This window comes from Diplotaxodon limnothrissa, linkage group LG4 (assembly GCF_057381915.1).
Source record: "Diplotaxodon limnothrissa isolate DT_005_m linkage group LG4, D_limnothrissa_male_GT1.1, whole genome shotgun sequence".
NCBI lineage: Eukaryota > Metazoa > Chordata > Actinopteri > Cichliformes > Cichlidae > Diplotaxodon > Diplotaxodon limnothrissa.
This window is the reverse complement of record NC_140599.1, coordinates 2,867,909-2,882,744: the sequence shown is the minus strand read 5'-3', so window position 1 is coordinate 2,882,744 and position 14,836 is coordinate 2,867,909. Positions and strand designations below refer to the sequence as shown.

At 43.9% G+C, this 14,836-nt stretch overlaps 2 protein-coding genes and 1 pseudogene across 2 annotated transcripts in view; all 3 read left to right on the top strand.

The window, feature by feature from the left end:
- LOC146633022 (uncharacterized) overlaps positions 1–14,836 on the top strand; it is a 48,836-nt gene that overhangs the window by 3,078 nt on the left and 30,922 nt on the right. The window contains exon 3 of the mRNA XM_085352897.1: positions 4,270–4,274. Coding sequence (XP_085209023.1) covers positions 4,270–4,274 — 5 coding nt within the window. The remainder of the gene's footprint in view (positions 1–4,269; positions 4,275–14,836) is intronic.
- Positions 9,143–10,128, top strand: LOC146633026 (uncharacterized; annotated as a pseudogene).
- Positions 10,980–13,394, top strand: LOC146633025 (deoxyribonuclease-1-like). Its single transcript, XM_085352867.1, has 7 exons — positions 10,980–11,117; positions 11,514–11,575; positions 11,911–12,026; positions 12,211–12,323; positions 12,409–12,563; positions 12,639–12,732; positions 13,214–13,394. The coding sequence occupies exons 1-7, from the start codon at positions 10,980–10,982 to the stop codon at positions 13,262–13,264; spliced, it is 729 nt and encodes a 242-aa protein (XP_085208993.1). The 3' UTR covers positions 13,265–13,394.

Below are 14,836 nucleotides of genomic sequence, written 5' to 3'. Positions count from 1 at the left end.
CTAGAACCAGTTTAGAGGTAATTCAGTCAGTTTTTTTAAACAAGCTAATGTGTATATAAAAGATTTGTTACTGGTAATACAGCAAAACTTTATTGTAGTTTTTAAAGTTCAAGTTAAACCATGTGAAATAAGTTGGATAATACACGGTGTTACATATGGGACACAAACGCAGCGTTTTGGGACAACATGGTTTCTGTTGGGTTTACACAAACTGTAAAGATGTTATTACGACGTTATTACGATGTTATTACGATGTTATTACGATGTTATTACGATCAATGTTAGCTCTACATGGGTGTTAGATTTCAAAATAAAATCCTTTTAAACGATCGTCTCGTTTCATTTATCACCAGCAGAACAGTCTCCAACAGTGTCCAACTTTATGGCTCATAATGGGCAAAGACGCGGCTACAACTTTGATGCTAATCTGAAGTGAATAAAACTATAATAGGACATGAAATGCATTTAGATCTGTACATATGCTGTAATGATCACATGATGTGGCGCCATCCTTTCTGAAATTAAACCGACAACAGATTTGTTGTCTGGGGCATTTAACACAAACTGATTTGAATAAAACGACATCATGAATGCAAAAAACGATGCAGCTGCATTCATATTCATATTTCCTCCTCGGTTCCAACTATTAATACAGAAATGCAAATGCATCATTCTTTTCTTGAAATTTAAACACAGGTTTATAAACGGTCTCAGCAGTTCTTAAGTACATTTAGTAAAACAGGTAAACACTTACTAAAACACAGTCATTGTGTCCTTACATGCTGTCGTTTTAGCAGACTCTCAAACCAGTTTCAGTCCAGTAGTGTCCGTATCACTGCCGCCCAAAACCAGTATCACGAGCTCAGTGTGTCACATGGCCTTGCTTGACCAGATGGTGCTATTCAAAATGTTGCCAGAAGGGATAATGAGCATCACTCTCATGCCAACAGTTATGGCAAAGATTTTATTCTGCACGTTTGATCTGAGACACAACTGGTTATCCATCAAAGTTCAACACTTTAAAGTCCACAACTTTCCACACTCTGATAAGCACATCCCAGCGGTGACCGCCCCGCCGGTTCCCAGACTGCAGCCTTGGCGTTCGCTCTGGGGCTTATTTTTAGCTACACACATGGCACTTTTCCATTTTATCATTCTTTATTAAACATCTTACAAAGAAGTATTTAACTTTAATTAGTTTTACCAGAGTGTGCATGTTTATGGATGTTAGAGAAAAATATAATATAAAATAAAATATAAATATAAGGTGCAGATACTGCACATCTGCACCCCCCAACAGGTCACATGTGCATATAACCAAAAGTCAAATACAGAAAATGATCCTGCTACTTTGGCCCTAGTGCAACTCTCTGTTGGTCTTTGGTTTAAACTGCAAGAGTGGCTACAAATCTGTGGTTAAGCTGCACTTCCTGCTGTTTCTCCCTCTGTACTCGTTGCTCTTTAGGTCAGTATGTGGTAGTTTTCCATGTCCCAGTGGAGATTTCCTCTCGTGCAAGCTTTCCTCACGCGCACACTGAGCCCTCATCCTTTCTACACAAAATTCGTTTGTCTACTTCATAAACAAGACTAATAGTCAGCAAACATCTTGGCTTCACTTGGATTCTCAAGTTTAAAATACATGGAAAGTTTGGGAAACTATGGTTTACCCTGACGGGAGCATGAATGTGGACAGCAGCGGTGGCACCGAAATTTATTCAGTATTTGCTGAGGCATCAGATTCTCGACAGCTGGCAGTAAAGAAAGAGTCAGGAGGCTGGGTGTAGTGGACACCGGTATATGTCTAAGCACCGACCTGGCAGATCTGATTACAATGTTAAAAACATAGAGCTTAACCCTCATCAGTAACATGACAACTGTAACATGCTGTAAGTATGAGCACTTTTATGAAACTTCACTAAAGTGTATTATTGTGTTGTCAAGCTTGAATGCATTGTAAGTGAATGGATTCTGTTTGTTCAGCTACAACTGGGAAGAAAAACTTTCTGACCAATAAGGTGGAGACGGTGGCATACTTGTGTTGTATCAGCCTATCGGAAGGTTTTTGAAGGTCTGATTTCAAATCAAATCAAATCAAATCACTTTTATTGTCACATCACATGTGCAGGTACATTGGTACAGCACATGCGAGTGAAATTCTTGTGTGCGAGCTTCACAAGCAACAGAGTTGTGCAAAATACAATAATGTAAACAAGCAAAATACAAGAATGGCTACATCTGAAACTAATAAATATATGTACAATATATAATAGTATATGCATTCCTGGATGTGTATACTAAATATTTTTCTACGTGTGTGTGTGTGTGTGTGTGTACACATATTTTACAAATTAAATAGAGTAAACAATAAATAACATATATAAAATAAAATATACAGAGTGAGACATGTGCAAAACAGTGGCATTACTGTACAGTATGGAGTGCATAATGTTAAAGTTCCAGTAGTGAAGCTGAGGTGTCTATGACGTGTTCAGCAGTCTGATGGCCTGGTGGAAGAAGCTGTCTCTCAGTCTGCTGGTACGGGACCGGATGCTGCAGAACCTCCTTCCTGATGGAAGCAGTCTGAACAGTTTATGGCTGGGGTGACTGGAGTCCTTGATGGTCCTCCCCGCTTTCCTCAGGCACCGCTTCCTGTAGATGTCTTGGAGGGAGGGAAGCTCACCTCCAATTATCCGTTCAGAGCACCGCACTACTCGCTGGAGAGCTTTGCAGTTGTAGGCGGTGCTGTTGCCGTACCAGGTGGTGATGCATCCAGTGAGGATGCTCTCAATGGCACAGTGATAGAAGGTCCTGAGGATGCGGGGGTTCATGCCGAATCTTTTCAGTCTCCTGAGAAAGAAGAGGCGCTGCTGCGCCTTCTTCACTGTTTTGTTTGTGTGTACTGACCACGTAAGATCCTCAGCCAGATGTACTCCAAGGAACCGGAAGCTGCTCACTCTCGCCACAGCAGCGCCGTTGATGGTGATGGGGGTGTGTACTTCTCTGCACCTCCGGAAGTCCACTATCAACTCCTTTGTCTTTGCGACGTTGAGGGTGAGATGGTTGTCTTGACACCAGTGGGTCAGGGCGCTGACCTCCTCCCTGTAAGCCGTCTCATCACCGTTGGTGATAAGACCCACCACTGTAGTGTCGTCCGCAAACTTCACAATGATGTTGGAGTTGTTAGTGGCTGTGCAGTCGTAGGTGTAGAGTGAGTACAGGAGAGGGCTCAGTACACACCCCTGTGGAGCACCAGTGTTCAGTGTGACGGGGGATGAGATGATGCTGCCCAGTCTGACCACCTGGCGTCTGTCAGACAGGAAGCTAAGGATCCAGCTGCAGAGGGAGCTGCTCAGTCCTAGATCCTGCAGTTTCCTGTCCAGCTTCGAGGGAACGATGGTATTGAATGCTGAGCTGTAATCTACAAACAGCATCCTCACATACGTGTCTCTCTTCTCCAGGTGTGACAGGGCAGTGTGTAGTGTCAGGGCTATGGCATCATCAGTGGACCTGTTGTGGCGGTATGCAAACTGTAGAGGGTCCAGTGAGTCGGGTAGTGCAGAGCGGATGAAGTCCCTGACCAGCTTCTCGAAGCATTTGCTCATGATGGGGGTCAGGGCTACAGGTCGCCAGTCGTTCAATGAGGAGATGGTGGAGGATTTGGGTACAGGGACGATGGTGGCCATTTTGAAGCAGGCTGGGACTACAGACAGAGAGAGGGAAAGGTTGAAGATGTGCGTGAACACTCCAGCCAGCTGAGCCGCGCATGACTTGAGGACGCGGCCGGGAATCCCGTCCGGACCAGTAGCTTTGCGTGCGTTCACCTTCCTGAAGCACCTCCGCACATCCTCCTCAGACACAGTGTGCGCACTGACGTCATCCGCGGTGCGCACACTGTCCGGTCTCATGGTGTTCGCTGTGTCGAATCTAGCGTAGAATACGTTTAGATCCTCACACAGAGAGGCCGTGGTCTGCGGTGTGCTGGTTTTCCCTCTAAAGTCTGCGATCGTGTTTAGTCCCTGCCACATACTCCGAGGGTTGTCAAACTGTTGCTCCACCCTGTCCCTGTACTCACGTTTGGCTGCTTTGATCGTCTTCCGGAGTTGGTAATGTGCGTGTTTGTAGTCCGATGTGTTCGCGGAGGCAAAGGCGGTGCTCCGTGCCGCCAGTGCCGCGCGAACATCTCCGTTAATCCAGGGTTTTTGATTTGGGAAGGATTTGACTGTTCTGGATGGGACGACATCTTCCACGCATTTCCTGATAAATCCGCAGACGGAGTCTGTGTATTCATTAATGTCCCTAGCAGCCACGTGAAACATTTCCCAGTCCGCGTGATCAAAACAGTCCCGCAGAGCAGACTCCGATTGGTCCGTCCAACAGTGCACCGCCCTCCGGGTTGGAGCTTCCTGTTTCAGCTTCTGCCTGTAGGCGGGCAGGAGCAGGATGGAGCGGTGATCTGATTGGCCGAATGGGGCGCGGGGGAGGGCTTTGTACGCATCCCGGAAAGAGGTGTAACAGTGGTCGAGTTGCCGGTTTCCACGTGTGTTGAAAAGGATGTGTTGGTGGAGTTTGGGTGAGACTTTCTTCAGGTTTCCCTTATTAAAGTCTCCGGCTGTGATAAACGCCGCCTCTGGGTGTGCGGTTTCCTCGCTGCTGATCGCGCTGTACAGTTCCCTGAGTGCTCGGTCAGTGTCAGCTTGTGGGGGAATGTAAACAGCCGTAATAATCACTGCTGTAAATTCCCTCGGTAGCCAGAATGGCCGGCACTTAATCATCAGGTACTCCAGGTCCGGTGAGCAGAAGGATTTGACCGGGTGCACGTTCACATAATCACACCAGCTGTTGTTGATCATGAAACACACACCACCGCCTCTGCTTTTCCCAGTAAGATCCTGTGACCTGTCCGCGCGATGCACGGAGAACCCCGGTAGTTGTATTGCGGAGTCCGGTACTTTGTCCGATAGCCAGGTTTCTGTGAGGCAGATCACGCAGCAGTCCCGCATCTCTCGCTGGAATGAGATCCGTGCCCGAAGCTCGCACAGCTTGTTCTCCAGAGACTGCACATTAGCCAGTAATAAACTGGGTAACGGTGGTCTGTAAGTGCGCCGTCTCAGTCGAACCAGAACGCCAGATCTTCTCCCTCTGCGTCGGCGTTTGCGGCCTCCAGGACCAGAGAACAAAGGCGTCTCAGGTGAGATGAATGGGGGGTCTGCAAACGGAGCGTCCATGTTGCAAAACTTGAACTCCGGAAAGTTATAAGAAAGACCGTCTTTTATGTCCAGTAAGGTTTGGCGGTCGTACACAAGGAGACAAGTGCTGCTCGTGAAAAAATAAAGGAAAAGTAAAATTAAACACAGAAAAAAGCTGTTGCTTGGGGGAGCTCGCGACGAGGCTGCCATACTCGGCGCCATCTTGGATGATATAAGATATAACACTGGGACAGATGATAGTTTAACAAGGCTGTAGCAATATTACTGTTGTTATTGCTAATGACTGTTACGTGTCTCTGCTGGAGCAGACCTAGAGTAGATATTATGTTTTGTCTGTCCCTGCTCTCATGAACAAGGCATCTTTCAAACTGCTTGAAGGAATTTCTTCAGTTTCCGTAAGGATTTTGCCAAAGTTTAAGGTCATCCCAACACTGCGACACTCATTCTGAGTTCATTTGTGAAGTGTGACAGAACTTCACACAAATGCCAAACAGGACAACAGCAAGTTAAAACAATGCTGAAGTGTTTTTATTGTATGACGAGCAGAAAAGAATTTGAGGTTGCAACGTTATCCTTGTTGCACTGCAATCTTGGGATGTGAGAACCTGAAAGCCTGAAATCTGTACCCCATCCACAACACACCTTTTCTCTGTACTCCTCCCCAGCACCATGCAGTCACATGCGCCTGCAGGTAGATAAAAACCTCAAAAGAGACACTGGTCGCCATTCTGCTCAGAAGCTTTTCAGGAGCTTTCAGAAGATTCACGAGTTCAGGCGTCTCCACCGTGCAGACATACAGGAGCAGGTATGGACCTCTCACTCGCTACAAAAACATCTGAGCTGTATTCGGTGCAATACTGTGAGCCAGTTTCTTGTTTAGAGTGGATGTTTCAGGCTACAGCAGCATTACAGTAACTTTTGTGCATTTTTCCTGCAGTAATTGTGCGTTTACAAACACATTTCAGCAGCACATGCAAACCATCACAGTATAAATGCAGCTCTCTGTTTCCATATTTGGCAACCTTTGGTCTTCCACAACAGCTCCAGGACGGTGTAACCAGGGCAACAGAGTAATATATTGTCCTAAAAGGATAATATTTTACCAAGCCTTGCAACATGCTGCAAATAGCGACGCGCTAAATAGCATGTTAGATAAACTGCCAAAAATACATCCAGAGGAGCAGGTGTTTGGTCTCTCACTCTCATGTCATGAGCTCTCAGCAGATGGTGGAACATGAGCCGCTTTGTTTTGGACTAACCTCCATGTTAAACTGGACTTTATGACAGAGAAATATGGAGTGAAAGGAAAGGCCTTACTTCAGCCTGCAAATCGGTTTTTAATGCACAGGACAGATAAAAATAAGAAAACTTTAACTTCAAAGTTGAAATATGTAAGATGTGTGAATTCTTTGAAAAACTAGGGGGTATCTAGGAATGCCTCGAGTATAAACGTAATGAACAAAAAAACACAAAGAAGAAGAAGCAAAGAGCAATGGAAACATGGACGTGTATAACATAGAACAATTACTTCTAGGCTCTGAACACAAACCCTCTGTTGTCAGATCTAGCAGATCCAGTTGTAGTAAAAACTACCACAACTTACAGGCCAATTAAACCACAATATCCCTTAAGCACAGAAGCAAAAACAGGGATCAGGCCAGTAATTGCAGATATGGAAAAAGCAGGCATTTTAGTAAAAACAACTGAAACAACCTGTAACACTCCGATTTTCCCAGTGAAAAACGCAAACACGGGGAAATATCGACTAGTACATGACCTTAGATCAATGAATGACATAACAGAACAAATCCCACCTGTGGTGGCAAATCCACACACCATTTTAAATCAAGTAATACCAAAAGAACAGTGCTTTTCTGTAATAGACCTATCAAATGCTTTCTTTTCCATACCACTACACTTTGACTCACAAAAGTTATTTGGATTCACTTTTGGCAACCAGAAGTATACCTATACAAGGTTGCCTCAGGGATTCCAGAATAGCCCCACTCTTTATGCAGAAGCTCTAAGAAAATCCATGTCATTTTGCACGCTTCCTGCCCCAGGTAAACTCCTGCTATACGTTGATGATATTTTGATTACAGGCTACACACAGACTAATTGCGTAGCAAACACACTGACAGTTTTGCAACATCTAGCGAAGCAAGGCCATAAAGTCTCACAGCATAAATTGCACTTGTGGAGCCAAGAAGTAACGTACCTTGGCCACAAACTGACAGGACAAGGCAGACAGCTGTTAGACAGCAGAAAAGTAGCTGTACAAAACGCTCCTAAGCCTGTCACCAAACAACAAATGATGAGTTATTTAGGTCTCTGCAACTTTTGCAGATGTTGGATACCTGAATATGCACTGCTGGACCAACCTTTGCAAAACCTGATCTATGGCAAACACTTAGCTCTGAAAGATGAAATAGAATGGACACCAGAGGCAGATAAAGCATTTATTGACTTAAAACTTGCCCTGCAAACAAGCACAGTTTTAGCTTTGCCTGTCGGTGACAAGCACTCTCCTTCCTGCGGAAGTAGATGGTGCCGAACACAGCTGTATGCTGAAGCTAACTGAAAAAATGAAACCCCGACCAGACATTTTTAGTACACTGCAGCCTACTGTTTTAGAAGTGAAAGCTCTTACTTCCTCTTTTTCAGCACAGAGTGCAGAACTAGCGGCTATCATACGTGCATGCTGCGCAAAGGTCGAGAAATAGAAATATATAAATATTCACACTGACAGTCAATATGCGTTGCACACCAAAAAAGATAATTCAGAAATTACTGAAGGCAATAACTTTGCAGACCGAGCAGCAAAGAGGGCAGCACAGCAACCTGTACAGACTTTGATGTCTGAAACCTCACATCTAATACCACTTGATGTACTTAAAGATGGACAGAAAGCCGCACCCATCGCAGAGCAAAAGAAGTGGTTAAAGTGTGGAGCACGGCTACAAAATGACCTGTAATGGCGAACCAATACTGCCAAAATTGCTACACAAGACAGCAGCATTAGTGACACATAGCTTAACGCATTTGTCAAGGGGTGGAATGATGAATATCCTCCCCAAACACTTCTATACTCAAAATTTTGAAGCTTCAGCACAAGAGTTTATCAGAACATGCATGATTTGCCAGAAACATATTGCACAGGGGAACCTCAGGCCTAAAAGAGGCTTTTCCCCAACACCACTGCACCCATTTCACACAATCCACATGGATTTTATTAAACTGAACGAATGTCAAGCATCAAAATACGCTCTAGTAATTGTGGATGTGTTCTCAAAATGGCCAGAAATCTATCCAGTAAAAAGAGCAGATGCAATCTCAGTAGCAAAATGTTTATGCAACCATTTTATTCCTACTTACGGCATTCCTACTCTGATAAGATCAGACAATGGCCTGAGTGTTTGGGCCTGGTGAAGATGTGGATGCGACTAACCCAGGGTTCGCAAAAGCTCACACCCTTTGAAATCGTTCACGGGAGGCAATTTCCGCTTCCTCTCACTAGTGAGCCTATTAATAAGTCTATAAGAGAAACCACTCTAGCAGAGTGGATGACTAAATTATTTGAGAATAAAGAGATTGTGCTAACAATAAACTGCCGAGCGATATCTCTCCAGTTTCTTGCAGGTTGCACCCAGGTGATTGGATCCTGATCAAAGTGCTCCAGAGGAAAAATTGGAGTTCACCAAGGTGGGAAGGCCAATATCAGGCCCACCACACTGACTGCCTGCAAAATAGCAGAAAGACCATCTTGGATCCACCAAAGCCACTGCAAAAAAGTGAGTGACAACACAAGCATAGACGCCGGTTCCCCCGACTCCTAGGTGTTCCCTGGTGGAGGAAAGGGCTGTTTGGGTATATCCTGCCCTTTTGTCTTCTCGCCAGTGGTCTACTCACCTGGAGCCCGGGTGTGCCTGGTCATCATGAAGAACCTTGTCCTCATAATGACTGGCATTGCGCTCCTAGAGAGCCTACTGATACTCACCTGGAAAGACGAGGACCCACAGCACCACCTGCAGAAGAAATGGTCATATAACAACTTACACCTAAAGGATATGGATAAAGAGCACAACCACCCCTGGCTGAACAATGCCTGGTACCGGTACGTCTACAACCGAGTACATACAGAAGACAACCACACTGGCTGCTACGTCTGTTCATACCTCCCAACAACAGCAATGCAAGCCACCCTATATGGAAAATCACCCAGCCTTTCCGAAGCCCTATGTATATTCTACAAAGCCACCAGCGGAACATGTTCCCCCGAAGACATCTTCGCCTTCAAGTTTGAGTTAAAAAGACAAGGGAAAATCTTTCAATGTCAGGAGGGAACCAGGAATACAACATCCAATGTGTTTCACCTTCGCATACGGCAACAGAAAGCTGGGGATGAACCAAAACTGCTCCCAGACTTTCCGGATGCCGCAGGAAAGACAAGGACCAACCAAGACGCAAGAGGAGCACTGATGACGTGCAACCTCATGATCCAATCTGGGGCAGTGATGTGCCAGCGGAGTTCAAGTTGTGGACCACCGGACAGAAAGTCCTGCACTCACTTTTCCCATGGATCGGGAATGGAAAAAACATGCTAAGGATCGAGACTCTTGACTACCGATTTGGACTTTTCCTGAACAGCTCAACATGGATAAACAAGGCTCAGAATGAGGAAATCGACGCGATCAGAACAGTGGTCATGCAACACAGAGTCGCCCTGGACATGATTCTCGCTGAGAGAGGGGGCCTCTGTGTCTTATTCAACACCACTTGCTGCACCTATATTCCAGATAGCGTGCATTCCTTGACCATGACCACCGCCCTGAAGAAGTTACGACAACTGAGCAATGCACAGCAACAAGACTATGTCATGAACACAGAGGACTGGCTGACCTGGCTGCTGAGCGGCAGCTGAAAGACCCTCGTGATCAAAGGACTTGTCTTGATAGGAGTTCTTCTTTTATTGCTTTGCATGTTCTCTACATGCATTCTACCCTGTATCAGATCAATGATTGGCAAGATGGTACAGGCCACAGTGATCACATATGTTGGACTGCCACAAGAAGATGAACCGGACGAAGAAGATTTAGTATAGGAACACACACACTCACACATACTGAATGATGCTACAATTGAAAAGGTTATAAGCAAGTGATTGTTGGCTGATAATAAAGTATGATTGAAGTGGTGAAATACGGTAACAACAGGAGGGAATGTCAGGGAGTTTTTATTGTTTTATTTGCTTATGCTTCAAAAGTTATGTTATACATATTTCACCAGACACAGTTTTCTGTTAAAACAGGAAGCTGACCCTGTGACACTGACAAGAGATCAGTACAGAAATACACATCTGCAGAAGTTGACTCGCAGTATATTATTCTTAGAAATTGACTTGCAACACACATACTTTGTGACAAACACACACACACACACACAGACAGCATCAGGACCTGCGTAACAGGAAATGTGATTATATTTGCATATTGACGATGTAACCTATAAAAATAAACGAATACTGCAGTTCGGGGTGATTTGCTCTGAGCTTTTCACCCGTGCAGCACGTTAACCTACACAAGTGTCTCAGTGTTGTTTATTCACCTGACTGTTTGTTAACTGTAAATCTCTGACAACCTGAAAATTATTAACCTGATAACCTGGGAAGTCATTAGCATACATACGTGTAAAATAAATATGAAATCATTTGTAAGCGTCAGTGTTTCATGTGATTTCTAAGTCATTTTTAACATGTGACCTGTTTGGTGTAGGATGCATTTGGTGGGCACTTTGGGGCTTTTTCTGACCTTGCTGCATCTCTCTAACTCGCTGCTGCTGGGAGCCTTTAACATCAAATCCTTCGGAGACACCAAAGCCTCCAACACCACTCTGATGAACATCATTACCAAGGTCTGGGACTTTTCCCTCTTTGGTAGATATGACAGTTTGTACAAAATGTTTACATCCACCCATTTGTAATGCAATTTGGGTCAGAGTGCTTTCAAAACCAATCCAGAAGTGTTATCTTGTGTGTGTGTTTTGAAATAGTTTGAACTGAATTTTGAGAAATGCTTTGGATGATTTGGCCTGTTGCAGAAGTAAACCTGAATATTCCCAGAATATTCCCACCTCTATGCTTAAGGAATGATCAATGAAATAACTGGATGTGCAACAGCTGTAGCGTTGCCTTTACAATCTAAAGCTTAACACATGAATTTTTTCGTGCAAGGTAAAATATAAACAAACGTGATGTTGCAAGATGGACAATCAGCTGATTCATTTTCATTTTTTATGTGTGTTTTGCAGATTGTCCAACGCTATGACATCATTCTGATCCAAGAAGTCAGAGACGGTGATCTCTCAGCAGTGTTGGACGGTGTTGGATCATCATCACTTAGACCTCAGAGGGTTAAAGAACCTCCCATAAGTTTCTCAAATAACCATTCAAAACAACTTGATTAAAAATTTATATTTCCAGCATGTTTGTAGTGTTTGAGGCATGTTTGAAGTAATTTAACGGCAAATCCTCCGTCTTTGTTCTGGCATAAACATACATCTTATACACACTCAGAATTCAGAAGAAGTGATTTAAAAAAAGGGGAAAAGCAGAACTACAATAAATTTGTCCCGAGAAGCAACTGGACATGTTTAGAAATGAAGTACACACTGGCAGCAAATGAAAAGGTGGTGATTTTCTCCACAGGGAGGCGCTGGTATCGGTGGCAAAAAGCTACACCTATGACGACGGCCCGGAGGAAACTGGACAAGACGCCTTTAGCAGGGAGCCGTTTGTCGTAATGTTCTCCTCCAAACACACTGGTAGGTGCTGTGGCTCGAGCTATACAGCTGTTTCTGCATCACACTGATAATGATGTGGATCCTCATTCAAACATTTGTGCGTGGTAGTTCCTGGGACATGTTAGTCACTAGTCCTTTATCATTCTCATGCGGTGTAAGCGCCTCCGTCACTGTCAACACTCCTTCGTTCCCTTCTCTTCTGTAGCTGTGAGAGACTTTACTCTGATCCCTCAGCACACCTCCCCAGAATCAGCTGTTCGGGAGCTAAATGCTCTCTATGACGTGGTGGCAGATGTCCGCGCTCGCTGGAACAATGATGTATTTACAGCCTACAAGTAAAAATCATTTATTTGGTGGAAAAACACACATTCGGTAAATGCGACTCACACTACTCTCCCTGCAGGACATCGTGCTGCTGGGTGACTTCAACGCAGGCTGTAGTTATGTGTCCGGGTCTGACTGGCAGCAGATCCGCATCTTCACTGACAAGACTTTCCATTGGCTGATCACTGATGCGGCCGACACTACCGTGTCGCAAACTGTCTGCCCTTACGACAGGTAGACAGATTGTGGCAGGTCGTTCTGATGTGTGCACGCAAACTCTAAACTCTAATCATCTTTCTGTGTTTGCAGGATTGTGGTCACTGCGGACATGATGAGAGGAGTGGTGAAAGATAGTGCGAAGGTGTATAACTACATGACGGACCTGAATCTCAAACAAGATCTGGTAACAGATGAATTTCAATCCTTATCTCTGTAAGAATTCATTTGAACTAAAAAGCACAACCTGCCTCATTCCCCGCTGACACTAATGGAAACGTCAATATAAAAAGTTAACATAATGCTGTATTCACTGCAACTGAGACCATAGACTCGTCAGCAAAATGTTTACTGAGCTCCAATCAGAAGAGAGGCATTCTACACAAAGGGCAAAGCAGTCGCCCCATCAGAAATCATGCAGTTTTAAAGCACTTTTGCTTTTTTAATATCAGCTTTGAGCTACAGAAAATCGAGCAACTTTGTAAAGCAGTGGCTGTAGTAACGACCACAGAGATGCAAACAAAATCATAATGCAGTGTATACTGTAGTGATGGCATTACCATGCAGGCACGTTGAGTTTTTCAGCACTGGAAAGAAACCTGTGGAAACTGAAGCCGTCTGCAGCACAAACTGTGAGCCACTAAAAGAACGGTTTCTCTGTCTCTCAGGCGTTGGCTGTCAGCGACCACTTCCCCGTGGAGGTGAAGCTGAGCGGTTAGGCTCACGTTGCTTGAACCGTGACTTCCACAAGCTTTCCACACATCGTGCTCAATCTGCAGCCAGCACAATGATCATTCAGTTGGGGACTACTGTCAGCCACAGCTTCATGAAATGCAAATGCACAATAAAGCCACTAAAAGAATTTCACTGAAAACTTGTGTGTTGTAAAGAATTCGGCTTCTTGTTGCAGTGGAGCACATTTGTCTGGAACATTTACTGAGACCCTTTGTTGATTTGGAAACCTTTAATAACGCGTGTGTATTTTATTTCACTTCCTTTGTCTGCTTAAATGTCTTCAGAGTTTAAAGTTTTTTAATTAATTTCCCAAAACAGCTCAAACACACAGCAAAACACTAACCTGCAAAACTGAGCCAAAAATGTTGAAAAAACATAAAAGAGCGGTAGAGTAATACAATCAGTCATCTTCAGTTACTCCTGTAAAGCTGAAATGTGTTCACCACATATGTTAACCTGTGATTTTTAAACACTGAAATGGAAAATCAGGTTGTCTGCATACAAAAAGCTAAAGACGCCTGGGAAATAGAGACACTAGAGTTTCTAATAGCGTCCAAGAGAAGTGTGCTTGGAGAGACGATAGCTGACTGCAGCCTCAAGATGGCAGTGATGTAGAAGCACATCACTTATGCTTTGGTATAACTGACTAGACAAGCACTGCTTGTCCTGGCTGAACAGTTGAGTTGGGGTTGCTGTAGTTCAGTTCTACTAATTGGAAGGTTTGCAGTTCAATACCAAGCTGCTGCAAAATACTTAGCCTCCCCCCCGAGGATGTAATATTAAAGTGAATACACGTGCTGATTTCATCTCTTTACATGAAAGAACATTTACTTTTCCAGGAGTCACATTAGTGACTTGTAGCTTTAGGCTTAGTAGACGACTCACACTGACAAATCCAAACACATTTGAGGGTAATACTCTTAAATGTGTAAATGTAGTGCTCAAAGAAAACAGGGAGCACCACAGCAGAGGTCATTCATGTCTGTCACACACAGGACGTGACAGTGAAAAGTGTGGAGACACTGCACACCTGAAGTTTAGCCGATTGTGTTGCGCTGACACTCAGGTCCTTTTGAAGTGTCGTATATTGATTCAATTGTCCAAAACACAAACATACAAAGAATGAAAAATGCTCCTTGTTATAAGAATGCAAGATTCATTTTGATTTGGTTGTCCGCTGAATTTTTAACTCCTGGCTGACCCTTAAAAATGCATCCCTTTAGAGCCCTGGGGACCAAAAATGGTCCCGCCCCAAAAGTGCAATAAAAAGATTATATATTCATATTTTTTTCCACTTTAAATTGGTCAGTCTTTTAAAACTACTTCTCCCTGAAATATTCATATAAAGTTTTAATTCGATTGTCGTTGTTTTAACCCTTTAAATCCCAGTTTTATTACATGAGCGTCCTGTTTTTTTAGCCCCAAAAAACTAAATATTTTCCAAAAAAAACATTTGAAGTAATATTTGTTTGTTATTATAATTAGGCCTTTAGATGGACCAAAGATTGGCACCAACATTCATTTTGATCGCCTTTTATTTTTTTTGCAGGAGCGCA

What these genes read in the sequence shown, in the direction of transcription:
- LOC146633025 (XM_085352867.1), top strand. Translation starts at nt 10,980, where the DNA reads ATGCATTTGGTGGGCACTTTGGGGCTTTTTCTGACCTTGCTGCATCTC. An exon ending in GACGGTGATCTCTCAGCAGT is followed by an intron (nt 11,576 to 11,910) that starts GTTGGACGGTGT and finishes TTTTCTCCACAG; the next exon opens with GGAGGCGCTGGTATCGGTGG. An exon ending in GTTCTCCTCCAAACACACTG is followed by an intron (nt 12,027 to 12,210) that starts GTAGGTGCTGTG and finishes TCTCTTCTGTAG; the next exon opens with CTGTGAGAGACTTTACTCTG.